Here is a 27,267-nt window from a genome sequence, read left to right as displayed (position 1 = left end):
AATAAGGCTATTTAGATGCTTTCCAGATGAGTGGAGGTGTGCTGAAACAGAGCTGACAGCCAAGTATATCACAGCCAACACCATCTTTCATTCGCTCTCTCCCTCTCTGCCCCCCTCCCCCCAGCACACTTTCACCGTGTCTCTCTTCCAGTGATGAAGATTACAGACTATTATGGGCAAGGGATTAATTTGTAGCCAATTACAATCCAGTGCTAAATATGAATGCATAAATAAGATACAGCCTTGCCTCTGTGTGTGTGAGCGAGAGAGAAGGGGAGGGGGGCAGGAGCGCCTGGGCAGCCTGGCGAGGATGATGAGAAGGAAGAAGGAACAGCTGAGTGGAGGCTGTGAGCCGAGCATCACCTTGTGACTCCCTGCCTCCCCCGGAGGCTCCCGGCGGCTGGACCCAGCGCAGCCCCGGGGAGCTGAAGGCAGCGGCTCGTCCTGAGCCGGAGCGGAGCCGGAGAGGAGTTTCCAGACCAACTTCGCCGGAGGAAGGAGGGGGAGAGCAAGAGGGGAGGGGAGGGTAGGGGGGAGAAGTTGCAACCGAGAAGGACTCTGCAAAGAGCCATGAATGTGAGCAGAGACAAGGTCGGTGACATCTCCATCCCGGCAGCGGCAGCCGCGGCGGTGACAGCCCCCGTGGCCGCGGCCGGCATCGGCGGGGAGCCCCGCGGCTGCCACGGGGAAGGGATGGACAGCCGCGGGGAGCAGCGGCTCTCGGCCGGCGGCGAGCTGCCGCTCTACTGCCCTGCCAACCGGGACAGGCAAGGCGACAGCCACAGCAACACCCCCGGACAAGAGGGGGCAGTGGCCGCGCTGCCCATGGTGCACAGAACCACCTCCTTCTCCGTGCTCGACATCCTGGACCCTAACAAGTTCAACAGCAAGCGGCGGCAGTGCGCGGGCTTGTACAAATCGGCGGGGACCGAGTTCACGCTGGGGGCGGAGGATAAGCCCGAGGACTCAGGGACGGAGCTGGCCGAGCAAAAGGCTCTCGCCGAAGATTTCGACGCGTGCAAGAAGTCCGCAGAGCTGATCAGTAAGTAGGTCTGGGGGCTCGGAGCCCCTCCGAGCGGGGGGCTGCCCCAAGTTCCCCCAACAAGGGTCTCGCATGCTTTGACATCTCATCATTCCCCCGCTGGCAGCCTCGGGAGCCGGGGCACTGGGGGCAGCCGGCTCCGGAGAAGGACAAACGCGCCCTGCACTGCTGCTGCTGGATGTAGAGAGGTGGAATTCTGTGCTAGGCGGAGGGATGGCCAGGAGGGAGCCGGGCGCATCCTCCCGGGACAGGCCGGAGCTGGCGGCGGGTCCCGGGGCTCGGCACTGGCCGGGCTCCCCTCCCCGCGAGGCCGAGGAGCTCGGCGGGACACCCGGGGCTGTGGGTGCCGTGCACCCCCGGGAGCGGCAGGATCACACCCAGGGATGCCGGCCCGGCTGGGGCGGGGACGAACCCCGCCATCCTCCTCCTCCTCCTCCTCGCAGGGACAGCCAGCGCTGCCTGTGAGCTCCGGCTCAGGCAAACTTAGAAAAGGCTCCTCCGGCTTCGGAGAGCCGGAGCCCCGGCCCCGAGGGTGCAAAAACCCTCCCTTGGTACCCCCACCTCGCCTGGGCCCCCCCAGGCGTTTATGACTTTGTGTCTCTCTCCCCAGCCCCGGACCCCTCTCCCGTCCTCCCCCCGCCGCTGCCGCCCGTTGCTCTGGGCGACAGATTCAATTTTCTCTCTCCTCTTGGCTTTTTTAGGACAAATCAGACTAATTGTGACAAAATGCTGGTTATCTCTGGAAAAACAATTAAATTCCTTCGATTACATTTAAGGTAAAATGTGCTTAGCAGCGTAAAGAGGCTGGATAATGGGGAAAATCGCCCCAGAGTGGCATGTAGGACTGCTTGGATCGATATCCTATTATCGAATTGTGCATATCTCTTTCAAGCACCTTGCAAACTCTTCCCTAACATCTAAATTATAGGGTCAAAATTCGGATAATTACTCGATTAAAACCTATTACACTTATTAGGGCTCGCTATTGATCGGGAATTGCATTCGACCCAAGCTCTAGATTGCTTTTTCTTTCTGGGTCCAAATATCCCAACTTTCTCACCTCTAAACACCGCGGCTCTGGGGATCGCGGAGAGTTTCCGGGAAAAGGCTGTCGTTGTGGAAAATATCTATAGTTATTCCATGTCCAGAGAGGGGAAAGAAGAGGCAGCGAGAGGCAGGGGATAAATTTCTCGGTTTAGGAAAAATAATTTCTCTGTGTCTGAGGCGATAGAGAAGGACTCGGAGGTTTCCAACCCCGCCATAGCGGGACTCCATCAATTAAAATTAGGCAGCGAAAGAGGTCTGGAATCTGCTGCAGCCCGAGCCATGACGCATTTTTCATATGTAAAGCAAAAGCAGGAATGGGGCACTAATAGAATTCCAAAGAGATTTTTAAAAGCAGTGCGGAGCTGGGGTAATTATTCCTCTAAACTCATCTGACTTTTGTCATATTAAATAGATCTGGACAGTCAGAAAGACTGACGAGGTTAACCTATCGCTAATCTCACACTTTTGTCTCCCGACAAGGAGAGAAATGCAACTCCATCTCTTCTCTCAAAATAAGTATGTTTGGAGGCATCATGCCGAGGGGCGCTTCGCCCTCTGACAAGTTCCCCGGACACTCCACACATGGACTTCTTCAGGTCACATCGCCTTAATGTTATAGCAGTGGCCAGGAGTAGATCTGAGACTGCTCGAAAATCACGAAATTTAATTCTTCTCTTTCCCCCTCGTAATTAATATTAGTTCAAGTGATGGCTTAATTTAGGAGAAGTGTTCCGAAAAGTAGCTCTGTCCAGAAAAGTACCAAGCCCTCCGAAAAATGCTTTCTGGCTAAAGGAGAGTGAAAAAAGCGCTCGTCACTTGCAGCTCGTAAAACTATTTTCATGTTCAAAATAACAGTTAAGACTTTCCATTAAATTACAATTTAACTTATTCCAGAAAAAAAATAACAATCCCGGCGTTCGTCTTCGTCCCCAGTTCTATTCGCGTTGCATTGTTTTGCCTTAAAGATTTTTAGTTGAGCAGCGGCTGGGATTCCCTAGACGGAAAATTAAACTCCAAAACTGCCAGCTGCAGGTTCGCGGTTCGGTCCGTGTGTGGGTTCTGGGGCTGCGCTCAGCCCCCGGCTCTGCCCCGCAGGCGCAGCTACACGCACTTTTTATAAATTGTTGCTGCAAAAAATTAAGTCCCGCAATTTCTAACAGGTCCTACAGGTTGCAGGACGCTTGTCCGCACTCGCGGGGTCGGGTTGGGAGAAAAGTGACCCAGTTCTCGTCTCTTCGGCGGCGATCGCCCGCGTTTTCCACGCTCCGACCTGAACAGAAAGCTGGAAAGGGTACTTAATGAAGCCTGAGTTATTAAGGAATATTTTCGGGGTGAAAAGGATTACAGTACTCTGCCCTTATTCTTCTTAATGAACCAGCCATATCTGAAGTCAGAGCGTTGAACAAAAAACACTTTTAGAACCACCCCTAATTTTACACATGGGAGTTAGGGGGTCCGGCGTGAGGATACGGAGCAAATTTGAGGTGTGTTCAGGTTTTTTGAGGATTAAAAACAACTAAACTGCGGACGGGATAAGGGTGACAGACCAGCGATTCACTTCCTATTTGTGTATCTCGGTTAAGCAAGTTAAAGGAGTCCTTGATTAGGAGCTCCCAGAGCTACAGCCCCGTTGCAGAATTGAGAGGAGGGAAGTTTAGGAGTGTCTGAAAGCACCGGCGAAAAAGGACGGTGCTCATGGGCCTCTGCCCCCGACCTGCCCGTGGGGCCTCCCCCGGCCCCGTCCCGAGGAGAGGATTCGCCTCCCGCTCCCCTGAAGAAGCCCGGGCCTGGCCAGGACGAGGAGGAGCCGGTTCTCCGGAAAACGCGATTTGCTTTCAGGCTTCATAATGACAGAATCGTCAGCAGAAGTCCAATAGCCTTAAATATCGGATAATTACCCTGTTCTCCGATGGAGACCCGTTAATTGGAGCGTAATATAAACCCAAATAAATTAAATGCCGTTAACTAGTTTGTACATTGCACAAAATGAGTTTAATTAAGTTTGTATCTGCTCTGCTAATCAATACAAGTATTTACTCCACTTTAATACTTCCATCTCGGGAAGTGACAAGAGGTCAAACCAGACGCAGGAAGGGTTAAAAATGCCAGAGCAAAACCCAGCAAATCGCCCATCGATTCGGAGATTTCCGTCACTAAAATTGTTAGAGGCGCTTTGACATCCCTGCTGCCCGCTCCCCAGGCGCGGCCGGCTCGGCCCGGGCGGGGGCTTCTCCCCAGCCACTCCTCGGCCCTGCCAGCGCCCCGCTGCCCCTCCGGGCACCCAGTGACACCCGCCCTGCTGCCTTCCCAAAGGCCTTTCCAGCCGTCGGTTGTTTGGTGGGTGCGCTGGCGGCGGTGAGAAGGGGGATGCATCCCCTGTCCCGGCCACGTCCCGGTACCAGCTCTTGCCGAAGGTGGGCGGCTCGGAAGGCGCAGCGCTGGCAAAGCCTCCCCAGGCTGGACAGCCTCTTCCCGGCCCGAGGGCTGCGGTTCCGAGCCCCATCCCCACCCCTTCTGCCCAGCTTCTTGCCCTGTCCCCTCAGCCTGGCTCAGGGCGGTCGGAGCAGCCCCGCACCCGAGGGGCCCGGACCGGCCGCATCCCCACGGCGGGCGGAGGGGCCGAGGGGCCGGGCGGGGCGGCCCCGCTGCCCGGGCACCCCTGTCCCAACAGCAGCGGGGACACCGGGTGGGCGATCCCCCCGGGCGGACGGGTTCTCCTGTCTGCCCTCGCCCCGGGGGCCGCACCGGCGGGGCTGGGGGCGGGCGGGGCGGGGGCCGGGCCGGGCGGCGAGCCCTAACAGCGGCTGTCGCTTGTCCACAGAGGACGGGGAGCTCTACAAGGCCGAGGAGTGCGACCTGGACTACAGCAGCCGGCCGAGCCGCAGCCCCGACAGCGAGCTGCCGGACGACGAGGAGCTGTGCAGCGAGGAGAGCGGCAGCACCAGCGGCAGCAGCGGCAGCTCCGGTCCTGCGGCGCCCGGAGAGCCCGACCCGGGCCCGCTCCGAGCCGAGGCGGCCGAGGCGGGGGTCGTCCCGCCCCCGGCGCCCCCTCCGCCGCCCCCGCCGCCGGCGCCCGTCGGGGCGCAGCCCGGCCCGCAGGCCAAGCCCAAGAGGAAGCGGACGGGCTCGGACTCCAAGTCGGGCAAGCCCCGGCGGGCGCGGACAGCCTTCACCTACGAGCAGCTGGTGGCGCTGGAAAACAAGTTCAAATCCACGCGGTACCTGTCGGTCTGCGAGCGCCTCAACCTGGCGCTGTCCCTCAGCCTCACCGAGACGCAGGTGAAGATCTGGTTCCAGAACCGCCGCACCAAGTGGAAGAAGCAGAACCCGGGCGCCGACACCAGCGCGCCCACGGGCGGGGGCGGTGGCGGCGGGGCGGGGGCCGGGCTGGGCGGCGGGGCGCTGCCGGGGGGGCTCAGCCCCCTCAGCCACTCGCCGCCCATGGGCACCCCGCTCTCCATGCACGGCCCCGGCAGCTACGCCGGGCACCCGGCCGGAGGGCTGGTCTGCGCTGCCCAGCTGCCCTTCCTGCCCAGCCCCGCCGTCCTCTCGCCCTTCGTCCTGGGCTCCCAGACTTACGGCGCTCCGGCTTTCTACACCCCGCACCTATAAGCCCGACGCTCCTTCCTCCTCCTCACTCCCGGCTCCTTCCCGCTGCGCCCGCCGCCCCTCCGAGAACCACCCGGCTGGGCCCTGCGGGGCCGCTCACCGCACGCCCCCCACACCCCGCACCCGAGAGGTGAAACCGAGAACCGACCGGCAGCGACACCGGGGGGGGAAAGGGGCAGCCCCGTGTTCCTGCCGCCCCCCGGCTGCGACACACCCCAGGGGGATGAAAGGAGCGGCCAGAAGCTCCCGGGACCCCGCGGGCGGCTCCCCCGCCCTCGGTCCTTTCTACGACCCTTTTTGTACGCGATGTGTCCGGACTGCGCTGCTGAGGGAAGGAGGAGGAGAAACCTCCCTCCCCCGTGTACATACAAGTAGATGTAAATCATCGTTATCTGTATTTTTATTTTCACCGTCCCTCGTTGCTATGTGGGTTTGATTAATTTAATAATTATTATTAATATTATTTGCCTTTGTTTTTATTCTGGTCTAACAACTCGCAAAAGACTTTAAAAGAAAAAAAAATATTATGTACCCATTTGACTCTCAGGGTAAAACAAGAGAACTATCGGTCCTGTCCCTCGACATTGCAAAGACGCGCCGCTCCCTCCCGTGACCTCACGGTGACGAGGGATATTTTTTGCAAACGTCACTGTCCATCGACCCCCGAGCGTGGCCCAGGCGCTGCGGACGCGGGGGGCGGGGGGGTCCCGCCCGGGAAGGGGCGGCGGGGGCGGCTCCTGGGGCGCAGGACTGGTTTTTTTACGTTAATCGTTTCTGTACATTTCTGGTTGTTACAAAAAAAAAAAAAAAAGTTTTAACTTTATAATTAATGTATAAGATGAGAGAGCAGTGAGCAAGAGGTGATAAAGAGAGCACTTTGTTTGCTAAACACTTTAAATCAATCAATAAACTCTAAAGAAACGGCGCTTTCCGTGGTGGCGAGTCCCTGGTTTTCGGGTGAATCTTTGTAAGACAAGTTTCCTCTGGAAAACGCCTGCCTCATGAGAGGCTTCGAGGGAGGTCTTTCATCATCCTTTTTTTTTTTTTTCGTTTACTCTGAGAGCTTATTTCTTATACGCAAATAAACTTAATTCTTCTTGTACGAGGGAGGGTATTTCCCTTCTTAGTTTCCTTGTTTACGTTCTCTTAATTGGCTTTGCCGATTTGTGCAATATTAAGAACAACAAAAAAAATTATATATAGAGAGAATCCGACATCTCTGCCATGTTTCCACTGACGGGGAGTCCGATATTTTGGATTTATGTAAATTTAATAAATCGGCTCTTTCATTCAGATTCCACAACTTTAAAAATAAAATAATCTTTTCATCGCTGTTCCGCTGATTACTTTTAAACTCGTATCAAAGTTGGTCTTTTATAATCCATGCTTTTTTTTTTCTTTAATTTCAAAGAAAAGATCTATAACCGCAGTGAGCACCCCGAGGTGGCTCCGCTGGCCCAGCAGCTCCCAGCCCGCTGCCGCAGGGACGCTGTTTCCCCGTTTCTCCACTCCCTGCGTGACCCCAAAGCTCACGTCGGGGAAGAGCTTTCATTTTCCACTAATTTTTGGTGTTTGTGGGTTTGTTCTTTTTCTTTTCTTTTCTTTTCTTTTCTTTTCTTTTCTTTTCTTTTCTTTTCTTTTCTTTTCTTTTCTTTTCTTTTCTTTTCTTTTCTTCCTCGGGGGAAAGTATAAGAAACCGGTATTTTCCGGAGCGAGTTTTGGGTAGCAGAGCATCCCCTTCCTCTCGGGACCAGCTGCGGCACCATCGCTGCCCGGGCGGGTGCCGGGAGCCCCCGGGGTGCCGGGGTGTCCGGGCTTCGCTCCCCGCTCAGCTCCTTTCCCCTGCTCCCTCCCGCTCCCCCCAGCCTGGCTGCGATCTGGGATTTTGCAGGGCCGGGCGCTCCACAGCCGCATCCCACTTCCGCACACCCCCTCTGGAATGGAATTAAATGTTTCAGCCATCTCGTGGAAATAAAATCTGCCGCGACCGCCGGTATTAGAGACAAGGGGGGAGTGGAGCCGGCTCCACGCTGCAGACCCCGCAGGGTCGGTGGTTTCCACTGGGCGGTGGGTGCAGGGTCCAGCAGCCTGCGGGAGCCGCGGGGAGGATGTGGGATGCTCCAGGTAATGCAAGATGCTCCAGGTTCTCACTTCTCCACGTGCACAAGTGTACAAGCTCCAGAAGTCTCTGACCAGACTCATTTGCATTTGTGAAAATAAGAACTTTTACAGTGAAAGGTGTTCTGAAGTGAATTTTCGAGGAAAACATGGCAAGTGGTAATGCTTGGAGTACTGCTCTGCACAGGTGTTACTGGTAGGAGAAAACCAGCTAAACTGGGAAACAGACACTCAGGAGATTCTCCCACACTGCACAACCCTGATGCTGTGCACCAGCTTTGAGTAAGTGCCACTAGCAGCCAAACTGTTAGCTCAGGTGAGGCATGACACAGCTGAATAAAGAGATAATTCAACCCCTGTCTACACTCCGGGAGCTCCAAGCAGTTCCCTGCCAGTGGGAAATAATTTGGCTCCAACAGAAGCTGCCCAGAGCTTCAGAGTACATGATTTCCCTGCTCCAGGCCGGTTAGCATCCTGCCAGTGAAACCTGTTCATGTGAGTATTATTACTCACAGCTGCTGGATGAAGGAGTCAGTTAGCCTGAGATTCCCAGTCATTAAATGCGATTTAACAAGGCTTCTCACATTTTATGGCAGTGCTGGAAGCAGAGCCGCAGGTATCTTTCTCAGCATAGTTTAGGAAGTTATTGATAACCCTTGCTCCAATGCCTCATCCAGAGGTCTGAGCTCATAAAACTCTAGAGCAAAAGCTGCAGAGCCTCAGCTCTAGTGTGTGTCTTCCCCAGCGTGCAGCACCGGCAGCGGTGTAGGGCGTGTTTTACACTCTGCTTACAGGTACTGTCTGTGTCCAGAGGGCATTTGGAACACCAACACCAAAGAGCCAATTCAAATAATGTTCTCTGGACCAAAACTCCGCAGCTGACTCGTGGTGTTGGATCAGTGTGTGTGGTTATAGACTTGAGAGTGAGAAGTGTGATGGTGTCGACACAGGGCAGCTGTTGAGAAACATCTCAGGTGTGAAGGTTCAGTCCTCGCTGTGCTAAAGCAAAATGCTCTCACCTGCCCGAACCTCCCAGCTCCATCACCCGTGTTCCTGCCTGCTGATACTGGCTCTGCAGGAGAGTCAAACAGGTCTTGATGCAACATTTGAGGTTGTCCCACTAGAGAGTCACAGAAAGTCCCCAAAGCTCCCACTGTGACCCCCCCAGCAAGGCCCAAAAGCCAATTCCCATGTGATGCCTGTCTGATGTCCCTGCTGCCCTGCACACTGCATTTGGTGCTCCTGCACAGAGCTTGTTTTCAGTGAGTCACGAGCGAGCCACAGACACCCTGGGACAGTGCAAGTAGAACATACTGACTGAGAGGACGATGGCTATGACACAAGCAGGAGCTGTTTGGTTCATTCTGTTAGTCAAAATTTTTTTAAATTACTTTATTATTCATTCATAAAATTTAGCGTTAGGGGATTCAGAACACGGACCACATCCAGGGGGACATTGAGAAAAGCATTTGCAAGAGGACAAAGTCTCAGCTCTGACAGACTGAGCAGCACATTCAAAGCCTGATTCAGTGTGTTCAAGTGGTATCTTTGGCATATAACACAGATGATCTGGGGCATCAGCATATTTTTGGACTAATTCCCATGAAGTCAGTGTTAAATCCAAGGGTGCAAACTTGTATTGATAAGAAAAGATTCAGATATTAATTGCATCTTACTATTGTTCACTCTGTGAATGAATAAGGTTGAAAAAAGGAAACTGCATCTATTTTACTTCATATATTTCGGCTTGTACTGAACAAGTCTTAATTGTTCAGTAAAAGGTCTTATAATCAAAACAACAGAAGAAAGCACATAAATACAGATAGATACATTCCAAAAAATTGACAGAGAACTGAAAATATTTTGAAATATTTTGTGTCATTGATTACACTCAGGAGTCAATGATGTTACACTAAGTCATTGGAAACTAGTTCTGCATTATCACCTGCAAAAATTCCCTGTGAATTTCCACTGAAGCAGGGAATGTCGGTGCAGTGAATTATTTTTTTTAATTCTTAGGGGCTTTTGACATGTATTTCAGACTGTCTGTTTCAGACTGAACACATAGTCATGTTAGATGTTTCTAGTCTTATACTACACGAGTGAAATGCTGAAGGTAAAGCTTTGTCTGTATGAACTTCAATCCATTTCCCAAAAATACACCATGATGTCTGCTTGTAGTCTGCTGTATTAACAAATATCCATTAACTCCTGTATTGCATGATAAAATAATTCTGCTCAAATTAGCTGAATTTAAATACTCGAAGGAACATTATTTTACAACGTCTGGGCAGGTCTGGTATTCAGGTTTTGTCTCAAAGATAAACAAGAAAATAAGGTTGTTTTAGAGCCTTGCTTAAGGGCAAATAAAAGAAAGATTTTTTTTCTGATATTGGAAGATTTTCCATACTATGGGAGGTAAACCAAGGCAGAGAGCAGAGGGACACTGGGGATGAAGGGGACAGGCAAATAAACAAAGAGGATCCTAATCAGTTTGTCTCCCAAACTGGGCTTACATAAATGGTTTACCTAAGCCACATTCTTCTCTATCTGGAGGGGTTTTTTACTTCTTTCCTTCTCACCCACACACTCAGGTTCTGTGCCACATGCTCACGCTAAACAGACATCTCAGGTGGACAGAATGGGGACTGTCACAGTGAAAATAACCCTGACAGTAAGAGCTCTTTCTCCTTTCCTGATGCTGTCTGGCAGAGATGTGAATTCATCATACAGCATAAGCTTTAAAAGCAGGTTATCACAGCCTTGGAAACCTACAGCTGCTACGTGCCTATTCAGGAGAAATCCTGTTGATGCTGGAAATCCTATGGATGCACCCTGTATCAATAGAGAAGCACCCAGAACACAGAGCATGGCCAGAACACAGAAGTCTGGACATGCAGGGTTAGGCAATATCTGTAGAAGATTTACTAATTTATTCTTATGATGTCACACATGTTCAGATAGCTAAAACTAGCCAGGTCTACCCAAAGTGGTAGACTTTAGTTTAGAATACATCTTCTAAATTTTCTTCTCTGCAATGACACAAACCAGAAACATTTTACAGAGACAATGCAGGAGAGATGACACCACAGCAAAGAACTGAAATACTGTCACAGAAACACTTATGTGGAGTGATGGTTTACACAGTAAATATTCACCTCCTTTGGTAAACTGCTGCTTTTTCAATAGAAGGAAAATAATTCTACTGAACTTAGTACAAATAAATCAATTTTTGCTCTTTTTCGTTCTCCAATTTTTTTCTCTATAACCACACACATACATTACAAGAACTTATCCTGCACATACAGGGACTCTTTCCTGCCTTTTCATTGCAACACAGGCAGGGTGACAAGTTTATTTCCTGTTCCTTGGTCCCCAGAGTCTGCAGGAGGGGAGGAGAAGAGCAGGAAGAGAGCATTTGAATGAGCTGCTGGTTGGTCTCCTCCAACTCCTTGTGTTGACTGAGAGTTCATAGCACCAAGCTGCACTCTCTGTGACCTGTTAAATGTTTTGAGAGTTGTGATTAAGGATGCTCTTTGGGGCTTCAAGCACCAGCACTATGCCTTGTAGGGGTGATTTGGAGTGAAATACTGTGTTTGCCTTGAGCACGCTCTGCAGCACACCTGATCACACTCACCTCTGCTGCTTCTGCTTCAGCACTGGGGAAAATAAACACTCACGCACATGTGGAAGCAACATTTAATTTCTGTCCTAGTGAAATCGTGTGGCAGACTCTCCTCATGGTGCTGTTAGCCTTCAGCTGCCAAAAATACTATTACAAAAATTCAAAGATACCCAAAAGCAATTTCCAAACAAGCAGGATCGTATATTATATTTCCATATACCTTTTACAGTGCATGAGGATAAGAGTGGTTCCATAATGGCATTATAAATACAGCAAATTAATGGTGGATGCAATGCCAACACCTTGTCATTATGCAAATTGGAATGTCGGCAGAAATGGTTATTCAACAACCCCTTTCAAGGCAACCAGAAACCTAATACTGCACATTACATCTAAAGTAATTAGCACCACATTTAAAAAATTTTAATAAGATTTTCCTTAACCCCTTAACAGAGGGGATTCCTGATGACAATGGAAAAACATATGAGCACTTGGCACAGGAGAGCTGGGGTTTTTCTCAGGGCACTGACAGGCAGAAAAACAAGGGGAAGTCTATCCAGAAAGCCAAATGATGATATTTAAGTCACAGACATCTAGAGATGGAGAAACAGAGTGTGCTGACATAAGCCTAGCTGAGTTTGCCCAGGCTCTGGTGCAGCCTGTCACTAGCACAAACACCCCGTGCCCTCCTCCCAGCGTGGCAGAGCCTGCGCCCCCACCACTCTCCTGAGCTGGCACGGCATTTAGGCTCCGTACTACACAGATCCTGCTGATAGGAAGGGCTTAGCAAGGACATGAATCCTTTTCTTTCACTACTCCATCAGCTTTGAAGAAGAGGAGAGAAAGCATCAACTCAGAAACATGAGTAATTCACAGATCTTTCTCCTTCCTTTCCTTCAGGGGCAGCATCCGACTCCCACATCTGGAAGAATGCTAACTTATCCTACAGGTCACAATTTGTCCAGCTGCCAGGCAGCCCCAGTTCTCATCCACATGCATTTTCTAGGGGATGTGCTAAGTTTTGGGATCCTTAGCATCTCTCCCAGCTGAAGGGGTGGGGAGGTGCTGCTGGATGGGGAGGGCTCAGACTGGTCTGAACTAGGCTGCTGCTTTGAGGCTATTCCCACCCTCTTTCTTAGAGGATTTTGTAATAGGATCATTACCACATCCACTAAGAGGGATGCACCTAGGGCTCTGAATGTTACTAGCAGGATATAATTTCCCTCATTAACCTCTCACCACCTTTCTCTGTAGTCCTCCTGATGTCCCCATCCCACACCCCAGCAGCTGCCCAAGCTCTGCCCTGATGTGGCACAGCTGCAGCACCTTGGCTCAGGCCGCCATGAAAACAACTAAGCTGGGAGAGATCCACCAGCAGCCTCCCCCCTGAACCCTCCAGCTGGTTGTAGGGGAACTGCATTTCAGTGGGGTCTCTCGCCTGAGCGCTGGTGCTGCGCTTGGCTTTGTAGCTGACTCTCACCCTGATCTCCCCTTGCTGACTTGGTTCCAGACCGGGCTTCTATCTTGGTAGCAGACAACTTCAGGTAACTGGTGGCTGACTCTGTTCCTATTACCAAGATTGTCTTCTTGTTTGGGGGTGTGTGACGGTGCCCTTGTCAGGAAGGATGTTGCCCCTCTCTTTTTGGTAATGGTCCTCTCTGTTTTCACGTTCAGCTCCTGACACCTCGAGGCTCTCCTCCGTTTTTTCTTTCTCACCTGGCTATGGATTAACCTCCCTCTGGTATCCCAGCACTGTCGAGTTTTCCTTGGGCACTGCTTGGGGCAGAACCTGCGTGTTTGCAGATGCAAATTCAAGTGCTATTTTCACCTAGGAGCAGAATGCTGTTACCTGTTTTGGGTATATTTAAATGTGGCTGTCCCAGAGCATTCTAGAACAAACATATGGAGAAATTGCTCTGTAGAAGTTACCAGACTAACTTCTTCTTTCAGACTTTGGCGTCCAAGGGGTCCTGAGGGCTGATCTAACTGGTGATGATACCGATGAGGAAGCTCTCTCCTGAATCCATGAAGTTCAGTGTTTTTCCTGGTAGGTGTCTAGAGAATAAGGATTCAGATCTAGCCCTCCCTTGCCAGTCCCCAGTCTGGGGACTGTAATCTGCAAGGATCTCTTTTATTCTCTGTCTAGTTTCCTACATGATGCAGTTTTAACTCCACAGCAGTTCATTTCCAGCTCCCACAGGGAAACAGGTGATGTGAGCCGTCTCCCACCAGCTCTCCTGCATTTAAGTTGCCAGTGGCTTGGGCCATCCCGAGCCAGGACATGGGACTGTCATCTCTGGGGCTGAGAAGGGACCTGAATTCCACCTCCTGAACGTGTGCTCCAGGGGGAGAGCCGTTAAGTGCATCATGATTGCCACTCCCTATTTAAAACCAGTGACTTTGCTGAAGGTGTGAGTTTGGGGGGTGTGAGGCATTCCAAAAGGCATGGCTTCGAATGGCCGATTTTCACCAGTTAACTACTGTAACATCCAGATGTTCTTACCTTTTCTGGTGCATAACCTACAGAGACATTTACAGCAGCTCCGATTAAAAGCATTAATGTGTTTCACAGCGCTGGGTAAGCCCCACACGCAGCGGCACCGCAGGCAGGCATTTGCAGAGTGCGGGAGACCACCAGATGGCCATCTGCCTCTGCTGTGCACCGTCACACACCTGAACTGGGTTTGTGCTGGCTGGGCTCCTGAGATTCAACACCTCTTGCTTATGGCTAGAGGCTCCTTATAACTAGTAACACCCTTATCATCCATTTCCACAGTCACTTTAAATGGAACAGGTTTAGTTTTTGTTTTCCACAAAACAGACTTTGTTTTTTCATTCTTTTTTTCAATAATGTCCACTTTGATTAACTGAAGCCTTTCCTCAATGTGCAAACTGCTGTGTGTGGCACAATCTACCATCCATGCAGAACTGCTTATAAATCCCATTTGCATGTTTTGCTTACCAATAAAAAAATGACAAATATTTTAACCATTATTTCTAGGAACTTTTTAGTGTTACAGTTTTCTAATAGAAACTTTCAGCCATAGGCAGGTTGATAAAGCCAAGCCTCAGGTAAGCTTAGAGAAAATGAAATCACAAGGTATGGTGCAAAAGATGAGCATGGGCCCATCATTCTGCCCCAGAAACCTCCAAGGGGATGTGCTGAAGGATGGCTTTTACTCAGAAGACCCGCTCATAAGCTCCATACCAAGATCATTTATGTCACTAAATGCTTTATATTGGAGTGCCAGACCATAAGATGCTGCAGTCTTTTTTCCTTCCAGGCTTTTACTCCCCAGGTGCAACCATGTGCTCAGGTAACAATAACCATGCAGAAGTCTTTGCTTACAGTTCTCGTTTTCCCACGGACACAACCCTAGTTAAAAAAGGATGATTTAGATGCACCAGCACAGCTCACTTCAGCTCAGAGTCCCTTCAGATACACAATATTCAACCTGTGTACCAACCATTCACCTCAACACCACTCCAAGGGCCAAATCACCCCAAGGTGTTCAGGCACCTGGGAATCGTACACAGCATCCCCTGTAAGCAGAAGTACAATTGCAAAGGTGTTGGAGTGAGTTTAAAGACAAAACCACACTCAGAGATTATGTGAATGATACTTGTATTTATTTTTTTTTTTCCCAGAAGCCCTGAGGACAGGAACAGAAAAGTTCCAGTAGAAATGTCACAGGGACAGTTGGGCAACATTTGAACCGGTGAGCCCAGGGAGCTCAAATTTGTAAATTGCTCTAAGTAAACTGACACACAAAATGTGTGATGAATCTAAAAGGTAGACTGATCTATTTTGAATTTTTGAACTTAAAAGGACTTCTATTTAGTGAAGGTATACTGGACCTTCAGAGAAAGATGTGGCTCTTTGAACATTAATCAGCAAGTGTCAGTTAAGTTTGGGGATCCCAGCACCCAATGATCACTATCACATTCTCATATGTGAGGTGGGACAGTTGTTGTGTTTGTATGTTTCCTATTTTTTTGTGGGTGTGCAACTTTGTCTTTAGTATGAAATCAAATCAGTTTAGCAGCTGATTCAATTGACTTGATGATGAACGTGGTTTGTCCTTATCCACGTTTTCACCTGAAATCTTCACTGCCACATTAGTAGAAGTGATTTTACTTTCCAGCGCAGTCAGTAAATATTATGCGAAATTCTGGCTCTTTATTTGTTTTATTTTTGGTATTTCAGAAGTACATCAACCTGTCCAAATTACAGAGCTCTTGCAAGATAAATCATCAAAAGACAGCATTAATTGCTTTCTATGCAGTACTTGTGCAAGTCAGAAAGTACTTGGCAGAACTGTAAATTAGCTTGTGTCTGAGGTGGTCAGAAGCTACACTCAGTTGTTACCACTTTCCAAAGTTTTAACTCTTAGAGTCTCCTTACCATGCGGAAACACCTCCAACAGGTGAGTGACTAAGCCCATGCTATAGAGAATCCATTCTAATTTGTAATGAGTATTTTATTGAAGACTTTTGTGGGTCACTTTGAAATTGATTTTTAAACACCACCTTCCTGATTGTCTGGGTTTTCTTTACCCATAAAGCTGTATGAAATGTTGCAAGAGCACAACTGGTCATTGTTTCATTCACTCTCCTTGACTATAGCCAGCAAACAAGTTTGGGAGATTTGTTTAAGTACCCAGCCAAGAACTACTACCCACACTGGATCCACCTGCACATTAACTCTCTGGAGCTAGAGGAGTCCAAATGTTTGTGTTTGTTTCTGGGTCCTTAGACACACTCTCAGGCTTAGCCTGGTGTAATTTTATCTGATCCAAGCCAGGCAGTTCACTACTGCCACTAGATCAGTGTGTCACTTGAATGATTTTTTTAAACCTCTTATTTTCACTTCATACTTTGAGCTTTTTTGACAGCAGTTAAACTGGAGCATTTTCTGTGTCTATCTACAGACTTTCACAATGTGCTTTCCAGGAGTAGTTCTGAAAGATATTGGGATACCATCTTGGGAAGACAAGAAGCAGGCCAGGATGCTCTTTGCCATTTCAGCTTTTCCATCTGTGCCGCAGCTACCAGGATTGACTTAGCTCCTGGAATTCAGTTTGCAGAAATCAAACTCTGCTCCATTCCTCATCTGAAGGCAGCAATTGGTTCAGATTTGTTTTTTTTTTTGTGTACCAAGATGTTTGTAGAGGTACTGCAGGAGCTGCTGTGCTCCTTGATGTGGCTCACTTTATACAGCAGTAGGCTGAGCAAATGCTCTGTGCATTGCCATTCCTGGCAGCAATCAAATTGTTTTTAAGGTATCTTTTTATCTGAGGGCAGAAAACTGGAAAATTAAACACACATGCTGGCAAAGGAGGTATAAATTACATGAGTCCCTTAGGAAGGAAAAGAATCAAGCCCCAAAACCTGAACAGTTTACCCCAATTATGTACAAGTCATAAAATACCTCTATTTCATGTATATTTCAAATAATTATAAACTTTTTAAATACATTCCATTCTATTCTACCACATCTTTCCCAAAATTAATATTCATTATCAAATAAGTTAAACTTGGAAACAATTTAAAAATGACACCTGTAACAATGTGCCTAGCAAAGTATTGTAGTGTAAATACAAATATCTTTGATTAAGGGTTTTGCAGTTGCACTTTTGTAATAAAAGAAGGACAAAGGTGATTAACAATTTAATTCAGAGCATAATTAAACTGGTTGGCAAACTTCTCATGCTTCCTTTGGTCCACCCGGTTCATGGCTTTCACGACCCGGTTCATGGCACCTCTGAAAGAGAAACAAAACAGTAACAGCTATGTTGAGTCTACTCAATCTCAGAGAATGTTTATGAATGTTGGGGAATTAGATTAATCACTACCAGGCTTCTGACCATGGCACTGATGAGGCTGAACAAATTTGTCTTGTTAACTAAATTAGCTGCAGCAATATAAATAGTTTAATTCAGCAATGATTTTATTAACAGGAGTAAACAAATTCAAGTCTTTCAGTTTAATGGCTGTGTTTTCCACCCTCCCAGCATTATTTCTTAGAGCCACACAGGGCAAGTTTGATTTACAAAAGCACCTAACTGCTCTCAGGGAAAAAATAACTAAAAATATCTAACAAGATCTTAAAAAATTAACACTTAGAAACCCTTATGAAATCTAACTCTTAATCTAGAATGTTTTTAGGAGGGGAGGGTTCGCTGTTCACTTCATGAACTCATTTAGCAACTTCCCCATTCCTGAGCAGCAGCTTTTAATGCACAAGAACAACTCCAGTTTAGGAAGACACCAGAGATTATTGTGTATCTCTCTACAGAGACACAGGCTACTGCTGCAGAAGTGCTTAGAGATTAGCACAGGCAGGACGGTCCGTCCAATACCTCATTCATATATAAAGTGATCTCTGCTGCCTCAGGATGGGCAAGCATTTGAACCCTCTGCCTCTCCTGCTGTGCTTGAAGAAGGCTCTGGAACGTTCTTCAGATTCAAAAACGAAGTGAAGGAACGAAATGCAGAGCTGCTAAGCTTTCTGGTGCTCCCAAATCCAGTGAAGGCCTGTCTGTCTCCCTGTTGCTGCTTTATTGGCTGCCATTGTTTCCTCCTGGTAAAGATGTGCCCAGAAATTTCTTTTGCAAGGGACTGCAATGCTGCTGAGCTGGTAAGTGAAGACACCTGCACTTTTTTCCCCTCCACAAACTTTTGAGTGAAGATCACACAGCTGAGATTTTGAGGCTGAGGAAAATGATGCCTAGACAGCATAAACAGGAGGAGTAGGAGATTGTCATAAAAGGCAGAGAGACAGCAGGCCCCTATATCCTCTAACTGGTAAGGCAGCGGAATGTGTTCATGAATCCAGAGGGGTAAGAAAGCAAAAGAAAGGCAGCAGAAGCAGTCAGGAAAATGTTCTGTTGTGAACATCTGCCCCCCCAGAAACTCGGAGCAACTGTTGCACAGAGCCAAGGGCACCTTGCCTCGGGACTTTTGTTCCTCACTGGATTCTGAAGTTCTGATTTTCACTGGTTACTTTAGATGTCTCTGGCACAAAAGCTCAGCTATCTGAGGCTGGTGTTTGCAGGTGTTCTCAGCTGTCACCCTGCCTATGAACGATGTTATCTCCTAACATATCTCCAGGTAAAGACCTGGCTGCTCTGCTGATGTGGGAGGTAGAGCAGCTACAGGCTTGGTTTGAGGGACTGTGCCCCATTTGAAAGCAGGGCACTGACTGATGTCTCCTTTGATTTCTACAAGTTTGCAAGTTCCATCACACAAGTGGATGGTTTCAAGGCCAGTGCTGTTAAGACTCTACATTATCACAGTCTGCCTTTATCACTTCTCAGGATGTTGCAAGCTGTGCAGGAAAATGAAGGTAAGTCATGCACCTGGGTAGTGGTCCCCAGCCTCTTTCAGGATCAGCCCCTACACACTATTCCAGCTCTGGTCCCAGGCTTGTCTCCAAGAAACAAGCTGACTTCTGGTTTGGTAACTGTTCTCTGTAATGGCTTCATTTCCAAAGCCATTTTGAAATTTTGGAAAACAGAGGTTTCTTCTTAAAAATGCTCTAAATGGTGGGATTAAAGATTTTCTCAGCAGCAACTACAATGAAAACCAACATTCTGAAAAAACACCCAGGACAAGGTATACGTTTAACAAAATTCTGCCAATAAAGTTACCAGAGTAAGGAAAATGTGGTCAAGGTTTTGCACTTCAAATATTACCTAACTGGTAGGAGAAAAGTGAGCCTTTAGCAGTGCAGAGTGGCCTTGACACTTTCATGTCATGTAGGTTTTACATTAGCACCAGTGGATTGTGTGATACTGTAAATGAAATGAGATCCCACTTTGATGATCTGTGCGCAATTTCACTTAGCTTTATTGGCAGACTAGAGCCCAGGTTTATCACCTACACATTTCAAGTAATTTGGGGTTGTTATAAGGAGTCAAGGTTATCATCTTGTTTAGTGCTGCAAAGCATGAAACCTATTAAAAACATGACAGGTTTGATTCCCTATGCCTGGCACTAATACACACTCAAAATCATTAGCACAAACCACAGTAAACCATGATATGAAATTCTAATCATTAGAACTGTATGTCTCTGACTTCTAACTAAGACCAGGTGACATGAGAATTTCACAGAAAACGTGCTATTTCCGTAACTAAAAGCAATGTGGATTTGGCTTTGTTTTTATAACTATTACATCAGAGAAGGGAAAACTGAGTTTAAACAAATATTGTGTCTCGGATGCTGTTCAGCTCATCCAATATATTTAGGGAATAACCCACCATTAATGATATAATAATAATAATAATTTTGCTTTTTTTGATTCGACAACTTTACACTTCACTTTCCTTTGACTACTTCATTTTTGACATATGAAACTCTTTAAATAGCTGCAGCTGCTTCCTATTTGATAAAGACCAGAGCACACTTAGGCAAATTTATGTTGTAGCCACATCTAAGCAAGAACAGGCATCAGAAATGGTGTTAATAGTGGACAGATGGAGCTACTGTATGTTCTAAAGCCCATTCGGGACTGGCTGGCAGGTTCCCACATCCACCTGAGCTGCTGTGCCTGACTAATAAATGATCATCCAGAGAAGCCAACCCAGCAATTGAAGGGTTTAAAAAAAATTGAGACAGGATGAAAAAAGTCTTTCATAGGGAAATTTTGCAAATTAGTTGAAAATCACTCTCAAAGAAATAACCTTGGTCATCAGTACCTGCTATTTTTTACCCTCCAGACATACAGAAGACATTCTTGCTTGCAGTTAGCCAAGAAAGCTGTTTAGTAAGTGCATGTTAGTGTAGAAACAGAAAGTACTGTTGAATCAAACAGAAACAGTAATTTAACAGGCTTTAGAGAATGGAAGTATCTTACTTGTTGAAGACTTTCTTCTCAAGCCGGGAACGAGAAGTGTTAGCCTGTTGCTTCAGGTCTGTCAGATTTGGATATTTTTGCTTCTTCCCTTTCTTTTTCTGTCCTTTTCCATTACTTTTAGAGGAACCAAGATCCAGTCCTGTAGCAGCTTCAACTTCTCTCATAAATTCTGGATCTCGCCACTCTGTTTAAAAGACAAAACATGGACTTTGAAACTCCAAACCCAGGGAGGACTTGCAGTCTCCCAAGGAACAGGTTCTTGTCACCAATGGGCGAGGGCAGAGTCACTGCAATCTAAGCTGCATATGCAAAGGAAAGAGAGGATAAAGCAGTTTCCCAAAATGACAGATCTTGATGAAAAAGCCCTGCCAGTCTGGGGTTACTATGCATTAGTTGCTGCTGTGTATAAAACTGTTCTGTAGGAAGACTTAAGTTTTTGCAGTAGCACAGCAGCAAAGTTCCAAGGAAACTATTCCATGTAGGAGAGGTGAATAAACACAGTGATTATTATTTAGAAATTGAAAGTGCCAACAATGTAGCTGAGGACCTTATCTGCAAGAAATAAATTCTGAATAAGCTTAAAAATAAACCTAAAAAAATGGAATAGATCAACTTTTGAGCAGAGTAGGGGTGACAACTTTGTGACTTCTTTTCATCAGTAATATTTACTTTAAAATATGAACTGGTATCTGACATCTGCATAAAATTCTTGAGTAGAACAACATGACCCTGTTGCCATGAGCCTCATTTTGCATCTAAAAAGACACTACTTTCTAGGTATCTCACATTGGCTCAGTTTAATTACCTAAATCAAGTTTCTTCTCTTGACAATGGCACAGGTTAATTTATCCTAACAAAATCTTGTTCTCCATTTTATCAAAACCTTAATGCTTCAGAATCAAAGAATACATTCTAAGTGGATTCTGATCCTAGATGCCACCAGAGGAAAAAGCATGAACAAGTTAAGACTGTGGACTGTTTGAGGAAGCCATAGTCTTTTACCTTCAGTGTGGAGTCTTGTGTATCAGAATAAGGTTGCATCGTACAAAGTAAAAATGTGGCTGGAGGATGGACATCCGCCAAGGGGAAATTTAGAAACATTTCACTGCATTGTAGAGAATTGGAGCATATGGGTTGGAAAAAAATGTAGGAAGTACTACTTCAAAAAGAACATGGTCCAAACTCGGCGTAAATGCCAGAATTCTATAGTTTAACAACAGTAAGTGCCAGTCATTTGTCATAGTTTCCCTTATGACAGTCAGCCCTTCTTGCCTGCAGATATTGTAACACCAAATATCTACTACTCAACATCTTTGTAGATATAGAAATATAAACAGTCCTAAAGGACTATACAACTTCATTTATATACCAAGATTGTCACTGAGTGTGACAAACACTGCTAACAACATTTCAGGAAGGTCAGAGGCAATGTCCTCACTTAAGAACATGGTATTAAGGAATGCCAGAGCAATTTTCCAAGGAAAGGTTAGATCTAAACTACCATCATACATGTAAGCAAGGACTGATTAAAATCCAACATGCCAAAAAGCATGAGCAAAACGAAGCTGTTCAATAGCTGCAGAGGAGAGTTACAAAGGGAGAAAATAGAACACGTATACTTGATAGATCATAAGACCTCACAGACTTTATTTTTTTTCTTGAAGTGAGGGAATACAGAACAGCACAATTCAGATACAGGAACGAATAATCCAAGGTTAAGGAAAACTGTCTAAACAGTTTATCTCCCAGTAATAAGAAGGCGTCACAGTTTAGGAACCCCGTGAATGGAGCAATTGTTTAAACACAACGAAAAAATGCCGGCATACAGTAGAGATGAAATGAGCATTTGAGTAAAATGAAGGAGCAATTTAAAAGCTTTTGAGAAAAATCAATAGAATGCCAGGGAAGAGCAGGGGTTTTGAGCATTGATGGGCCCCTAAAGCTCTTCATACATTGTTACTGAGTTTAGCAGCAGGGAAAAGAAAATTACACAGTTTGCAAGGGTAGGCGGGAATCAATACTGTAGTTAGTAAAGAGATGCTATTTCACATCTGAGTGGCCAGCGGCCTGCCTTCACCAGCCTGTCCTGATACCTGTTTGTTAACAAGTCACTAAGGGCTGAAAAACCAGATACTCTTCAGGGCTGACACAAAAAATAGGCACTTAATTTGCTCCTGTGTGCGAACTATTGGAAAAGGATGAACGCTGCAGATTAGCAGGGCAGCATAATCTCACCTGATTCACTTGTTTCAGGACAGAAGAGCCCAAAGCACCTTTTTGTGGACATCAGCTAGAGTTTAAAATTTTGTACTAGGATAATAAATGCTCCATAATAACAATGACAGTGTTGACAAAACACAGTCATTAGCACACAAACCATATTACTTTTATATAGCTGTTTCCCCCTCTAAGCACACAAAGATAGAAATAAACCTACTATCCAGTATGCAAGAAGAATTTTGGTGTAATTTAACCATACAACTGATCCCTAAATTCTAGTGTTTTTTTCCAGATTTTTCAAATTGCCATCATTAATGATGTTGTCAATCAAACAGTTCCTGACTGTCCAGTGAGATCCCAGTTGTGTATTTCCCATAGCAGCATTGCTTAGATTTGCTTCCAGACCTCTGTAACCAAAAAAACCCCCAAACCAAACACCACTGAAAACCAACCAAACACACTCCTCCAAACCACAAGACAGTGAGGCACAGGAAAAAAGAAAGCAACAAAAAACAGTGGATAGAAGTATTTATTGACATCTGGTATATGTATGGCTTTAGAAACATGGAAGGTTTTGAAACATAAATTAAGTGCCACAGCTTGTGCAGTAAGTCCCCCGCCAGATGGGATGGACCTTTGTGTGACATCTCAGCTTAACAACCACACTCAATAACACAAGGAGCAATGCCAACACTAGTTTGGGACTAACATACACATCCTTGTGGACCAGAGGTGAGAAGCCTCTAACAACACCAAACTGACACTGTAATAAAAATAAATACTATGTCTAGCCTCAAGCAATGGCAATTTCACAGGAAAAAAAAAAAATCAATACTTTTCAGTCCAAGTGATTTTTATACCAGAATGTTAGTTTCTAGTTGGAGATTTCCAGAACACTTATCAGTTTAATTTGCTAGTTTTAGTTTCACAGGGAACTTTCCTTTTTAACACAACATCCACACCCCTGTCCTGGTTTGCCAGTGACAGTCCAACAGTGTCTGTGATGCTGGCTGGATACCAGTTTAGAACACTTATTCTGCCTGGACAGGGATGGCAACTATATGCAAATGTAGCACTTGGACACCTGCAAATACCAGAAGGTGTTCAGTAATTGCTGCACTGGTGTGGTGCTGTAATCACCAAGCCCAGTCACTCAAAGATGGTCAAACAAGTATTAAAGGACACTGGGTAGGTCAGCTCTATGTTCAAATGCACATTCATTCCACAGGGACCTTTTTGAATACAGATCAACAACTGTTCCTTAGGCTCTCAAGAGGTTTTATGGAAGGTTCAGTAGCTTCATTAATAATATGCTTAACTGTGAAACACCAAGTCAGTCAAACCTTAAGAGAGAACTCCTTCAAGGGAGTATAGTATAGGATATCAAAATGCTAATGCCTATGGGTGAGTTTAATTAGAATGCAGAATACTCACCGAGAATAAATAGCTCAAACCAGAGAAAACTAAGACCTGCTGGAGGAAGGTAATTTAAAGAAAAGCTGTCCCCTCCAATTATACACTCTGCTGCATAGATCCCTCTCTCCCATCTTCCTCTGCAGCGCATCAACTTCCAGTAGCTTCCTGGTTGCAATCCCCCAGGTATCTTCTGTCCATCATTAATGAGGTTTAGTTGTACTGTTGCAAGAAAATCTCTTATTCCCCTGGAAGTCTTCCTGCCTGTGTACTCATTGCCTGCTGTTTTGTTCACTGCCTGCATTCCTCACCTACCAGTCCAGAGCTGCACCCTGGCTAAAAATGCCCAAATAATCTTGGGGAAGAAGGAGCCTTCTTCTCCCACACCTGAAAGCTGCAACCAGGATGCAAGGAGAAGGCCAATAGTTTTGTTGCCCATTCCCAACTGTTTAAAAACAAAATCCAGCACGCCCTCCCAATATTGGTGGTAACACAATGATCCCAATAATATTATCCTTATATTGCATAAATCACAACTGTTAGGGACCAGCAAGATTAGACAACTACTTTGCAGAAGCACAGGAACAATTACTGTTAAGCATTTCCCAGGGAAGAGGTCTAATCATCCTTGATAAACATGTTCCTTAAGACAAAGGCTATGACTTGTCTTTCTGAGCAGTGTTGGGAACATTACAAAAGCCACTGGAAATAAAGCACAAATGCAATGTGAACCTTTTTCCGTCTACACATGTATCCATATTTATCTCATAAGCAAGAACCACTGCAAATGAGCAGCAAATTAAAATCAACAGGAATGCAACTGAGAGAATTTGGTTAGGAGCAACATAGGTAACAGCTATCTCCCACTTCTGCCTAGTATTTATTGTAATTTTTATTTTTTTTAAGACACTATTCAGACACAGACCTGGCTGGGCCGCTTGCTTCTCAAACTTTATCTTCTCTTCTCTGGCTCTGTCCTCTGCATTTACAGGAATCCCAGAGTCATCCCGAGGTATTATCTTTCCATGGAAAGGGCACTTGAGGGAGAAAGGGGGGAAAAAATCTCACAGTTTTTGAATGAAAAGAAAATGTTTACATTTTATTCAACACAGCTTAAAACTGGACACTGGAATTGAGCAACAAAACCACACCTGATTCCCAGTCCTCTTCAGAAAGCATCAGGATCCCATAAATGTCATGAGTTTAATATATTCAGAATCTCAAAGAAATAAGCTCTTGTTGATACAAATATCCAGTTTCAAGAGACCAGGTAGTACATCCTGCCAAGTCTGGAACTAGGGCACCAATGTTCCATCATATGTTGTTGTTTATGCTATATCTCTATCCTCCAACAACCCCATTAAAAGTAATGAAGTACATTTAGATCCCTCAATCTCAGATAATACAGGAAGAACAGGGATACTAGAACAAAGTATTTAAGCAAAGCAGTTCTGCTCAACAGTGGTCGTAATTTGAGGCTGTGTAGAACTTAGATCTAATAAAACTTAATTTTTAAATAAAATTTCTTTGCCCCTCAAACATACAAGTTTCGAGAAACAGTTAATACCAAATATGCCTCTGAGTGAGGAAAAATTTGCAGCAAAGAACTGACTATCTCTACCTTACTGCCAGGTACTCACACATCACAGTAATAAAATAAAATAAATAAATAAATACAATAACCTACAATGAATGCCAAAAACATTTGAGAGTTATTCAAATGTTTACAGCTTCTTTACTAAAAGGATGTTTCCCATATGAAGCACATATTAACATTTAACTCCTCCAACACAATGTTCTTCCACTCCCTTGAACTATACTTACAATGTCAAATAAACTTTTATGGATGTTTTAAGATCTTCTCCATATAGCACAGATCTTGGAAGTTATGTAACTTGGTACCTACCTTAATCCGATCTTGTCTTTCACACAGACTTCCATCAGGCATTGGTGCTCGACATTTATGTTTTACCGGTTCAAACTTGCCAGCAAATGTTATATACCTGGTTTTTAACATTTCTGTTATTTCTTTATTTTCCACTTCTTCCTCTACTTCACAGGGTGCCCAAAATCGATGCTCAGAGGTAAATCTGGGAAAAAAACCAAATGAAAATAATTCACAGACAAATTGTAAGAAAACACACAGATGCCATTATCAACCTGTGCTAAACTCACATGTGAAAGGAAGAGAAGCTTTACTAGTGAATTAAAAAACACCCCTTAGGAATCTACCAGTCTTTCATATGGCTTCTGTATTATGAAGATATCTTTAAAATATAACAAAGCCTGTCTAGTATTGATTTCCTGTTTAACCTGCTAAGGTATTACAAGTCCTAGCCTTAGCTCATGATCTGACATCCAGAGTCAGTTATCCAATTTCCAGATTCAGTGAATAACTTTGTAATTCTGTACTTATCATTCTTCATAACAAAATACTTCTATGATTAAGCACAGAAGACAGATCAAGGAGGAAACAGTTTGATCTTAACCTATCTGATCTTATTCCTGACAGCTGGACTCCTGCAGCAGTAGAGAAGCAGAAGCTGACACCAGAGGATATTGCAATGTACTGAGACCAAGGGAAACAGCAATCAGCTGAGCCTCATACAGATTCTTTCTTCCAGGTTCTCCTATACGGTGTCTATAAATCTGAGAAATTACCAGGTGTTCCTCTAGGAAATTAAGCTAATCCACAGAAAATCTATTTTAAAATTAAAGACCTTACATATAGGCAAACAAAGATTTTCTCAACAGCATTCATATAATTTCATTTTAGCCACCGTAAGCTGCCAATAGACTGTAGTGAAAAACAGGCAACCCCAGAGAGCAATTACCTGACTCATTTTAGATGCTAATCTTAGGAGGCAATGACTATCCCTCTGAAGGTAAATGTTTCTTTCTCCTAATAATGAAAAGAAATCAGGATGACCAGCTTCAGCTTAGGTATCTAATTTTAAGATATCTGAAGTTAACAACAACAATCCCACGTCAAATTTAAGGAAATATAAAATTAAAGTGGAAAAAATACAGCTAAATTATGGGAAAAAACCTGCAGCCTGCATGTCTGCTGCTCATTACAAGCAAGATGGAGATATCTAGATGACAGATGTCTTGATAAGGAGATAAAATTCCTAAACCACACTTTCCAATCCCTTTCTTCCACATCGTTCTTCGACCCAATCTGTTACAGCATTATTTGAAAGGATTTACTCTATCCATATCCAATTCCTCTCACTCACTAATATCCTTGGGTGTCATTCCCACTTCTGAGATGTTGCCTTCTGTAGCCTGCAGAGCGATATATACATGAACACTGGCTTCACTCATCACACC

General features: G+C 45.7%; 2 protein-coding genes across 2 annotated transcripts in view; one reads left to right on the top strand and one right to left on the bottom strand.

The window, feature by feature from the left end:
• The first annotated feature begins 570 nt into the window (after positions 1 to 570).
• NKX1-1 (NK1 homeobox 1) lies at positions 571 to 5,701 on the top strand. The gene is made up of 3 exons (XM_048303888.1): positions 571 to 883; positions 4,568 to 4,800; positions 4,913 to 5,701. Exons 1-3 carry the CDS (start codon positions 571 to 573, stop codon positions 5,699 to 5,701), a joined length of 1,335 nt encoding a protein of 444 aa, XP_048159845.1.
• Positions 5,702 to 15,049: 9,348 nt separating this feature from the next.
• The window catches only part of UVSSA (UV stimulated scaffold protein A), a 49,363-nt gene continuing 37,145 nt past the window's right edge, over positions 15,050 to 27,267 (bottom strand). Inside the window, exons 10-13 of the mRNA XM_048304225.1 lie at positions 25,841 to 26,024; positions 24,860 to 24,971; positions 20,302 to 20,485; positions 15,050 to 17,205 (exon numbers count right to left, since the gene is read on the bottom strand). Of these exons, the coding sequence (XP_048160182.1) occupies positions 17,112 to 17,205; positions 20,302 to 20,485; positions 24,860 to 24,971; positions 25,841 to 26,024 (574 nt within the window). The 3' untranslated portion in view covers positions 15,050 to 17,111. The remainder of the gene's footprint in view (positions 17,206 to 20,301; positions 20,486 to 24,859; positions 24,972 to 25,840; positions 26,025 to 27,267) is intronic.

This window comes from Corvus hawaiiensis, chromosome 5 (genome assembly GCF_020740725.1).
Source record: "Corvus hawaiiensis isolate bCorHaw1 chromosome 5, bCorHaw1.pri.cur, whole genome shotgun sequence".
In the NCBI taxonomy this organism is placed as follows: Eukaryota; Metazoa; Chordata; class Aves; order Passeriformes; family Corvidae; genus Corvus; species Corvus hawaiiensis.
This window is presented reverse-complemented; position numbering and strand designations above follow the sequence as displayed.

Excerpts from the sequence above, each read along its gene's own strand:
- NKX1-1 (XM_048303888.1), top strand. The coding sequence starts at position 571 with ATGAATGTGAGCAGAGACAAGGTCGGTGACATCTCCATCCCGGCAGCG. Across the intron at positions 884-4,567 it reads CCTGGACCCTAACAAGTTCA|CGAGGGCTGCGGTTCCGAGC; the intron begins ACAGCAAGCGGC and ends CTCTTCCCGGCC. Across the intron at positions 4,801-4,912 it reads CGATCCCCCCGGGCGGACGG|GACGGGGAGCTCTACAAGGC; the intron begins GTTCTCCTGTCT and ends TTGTCCACAGAG.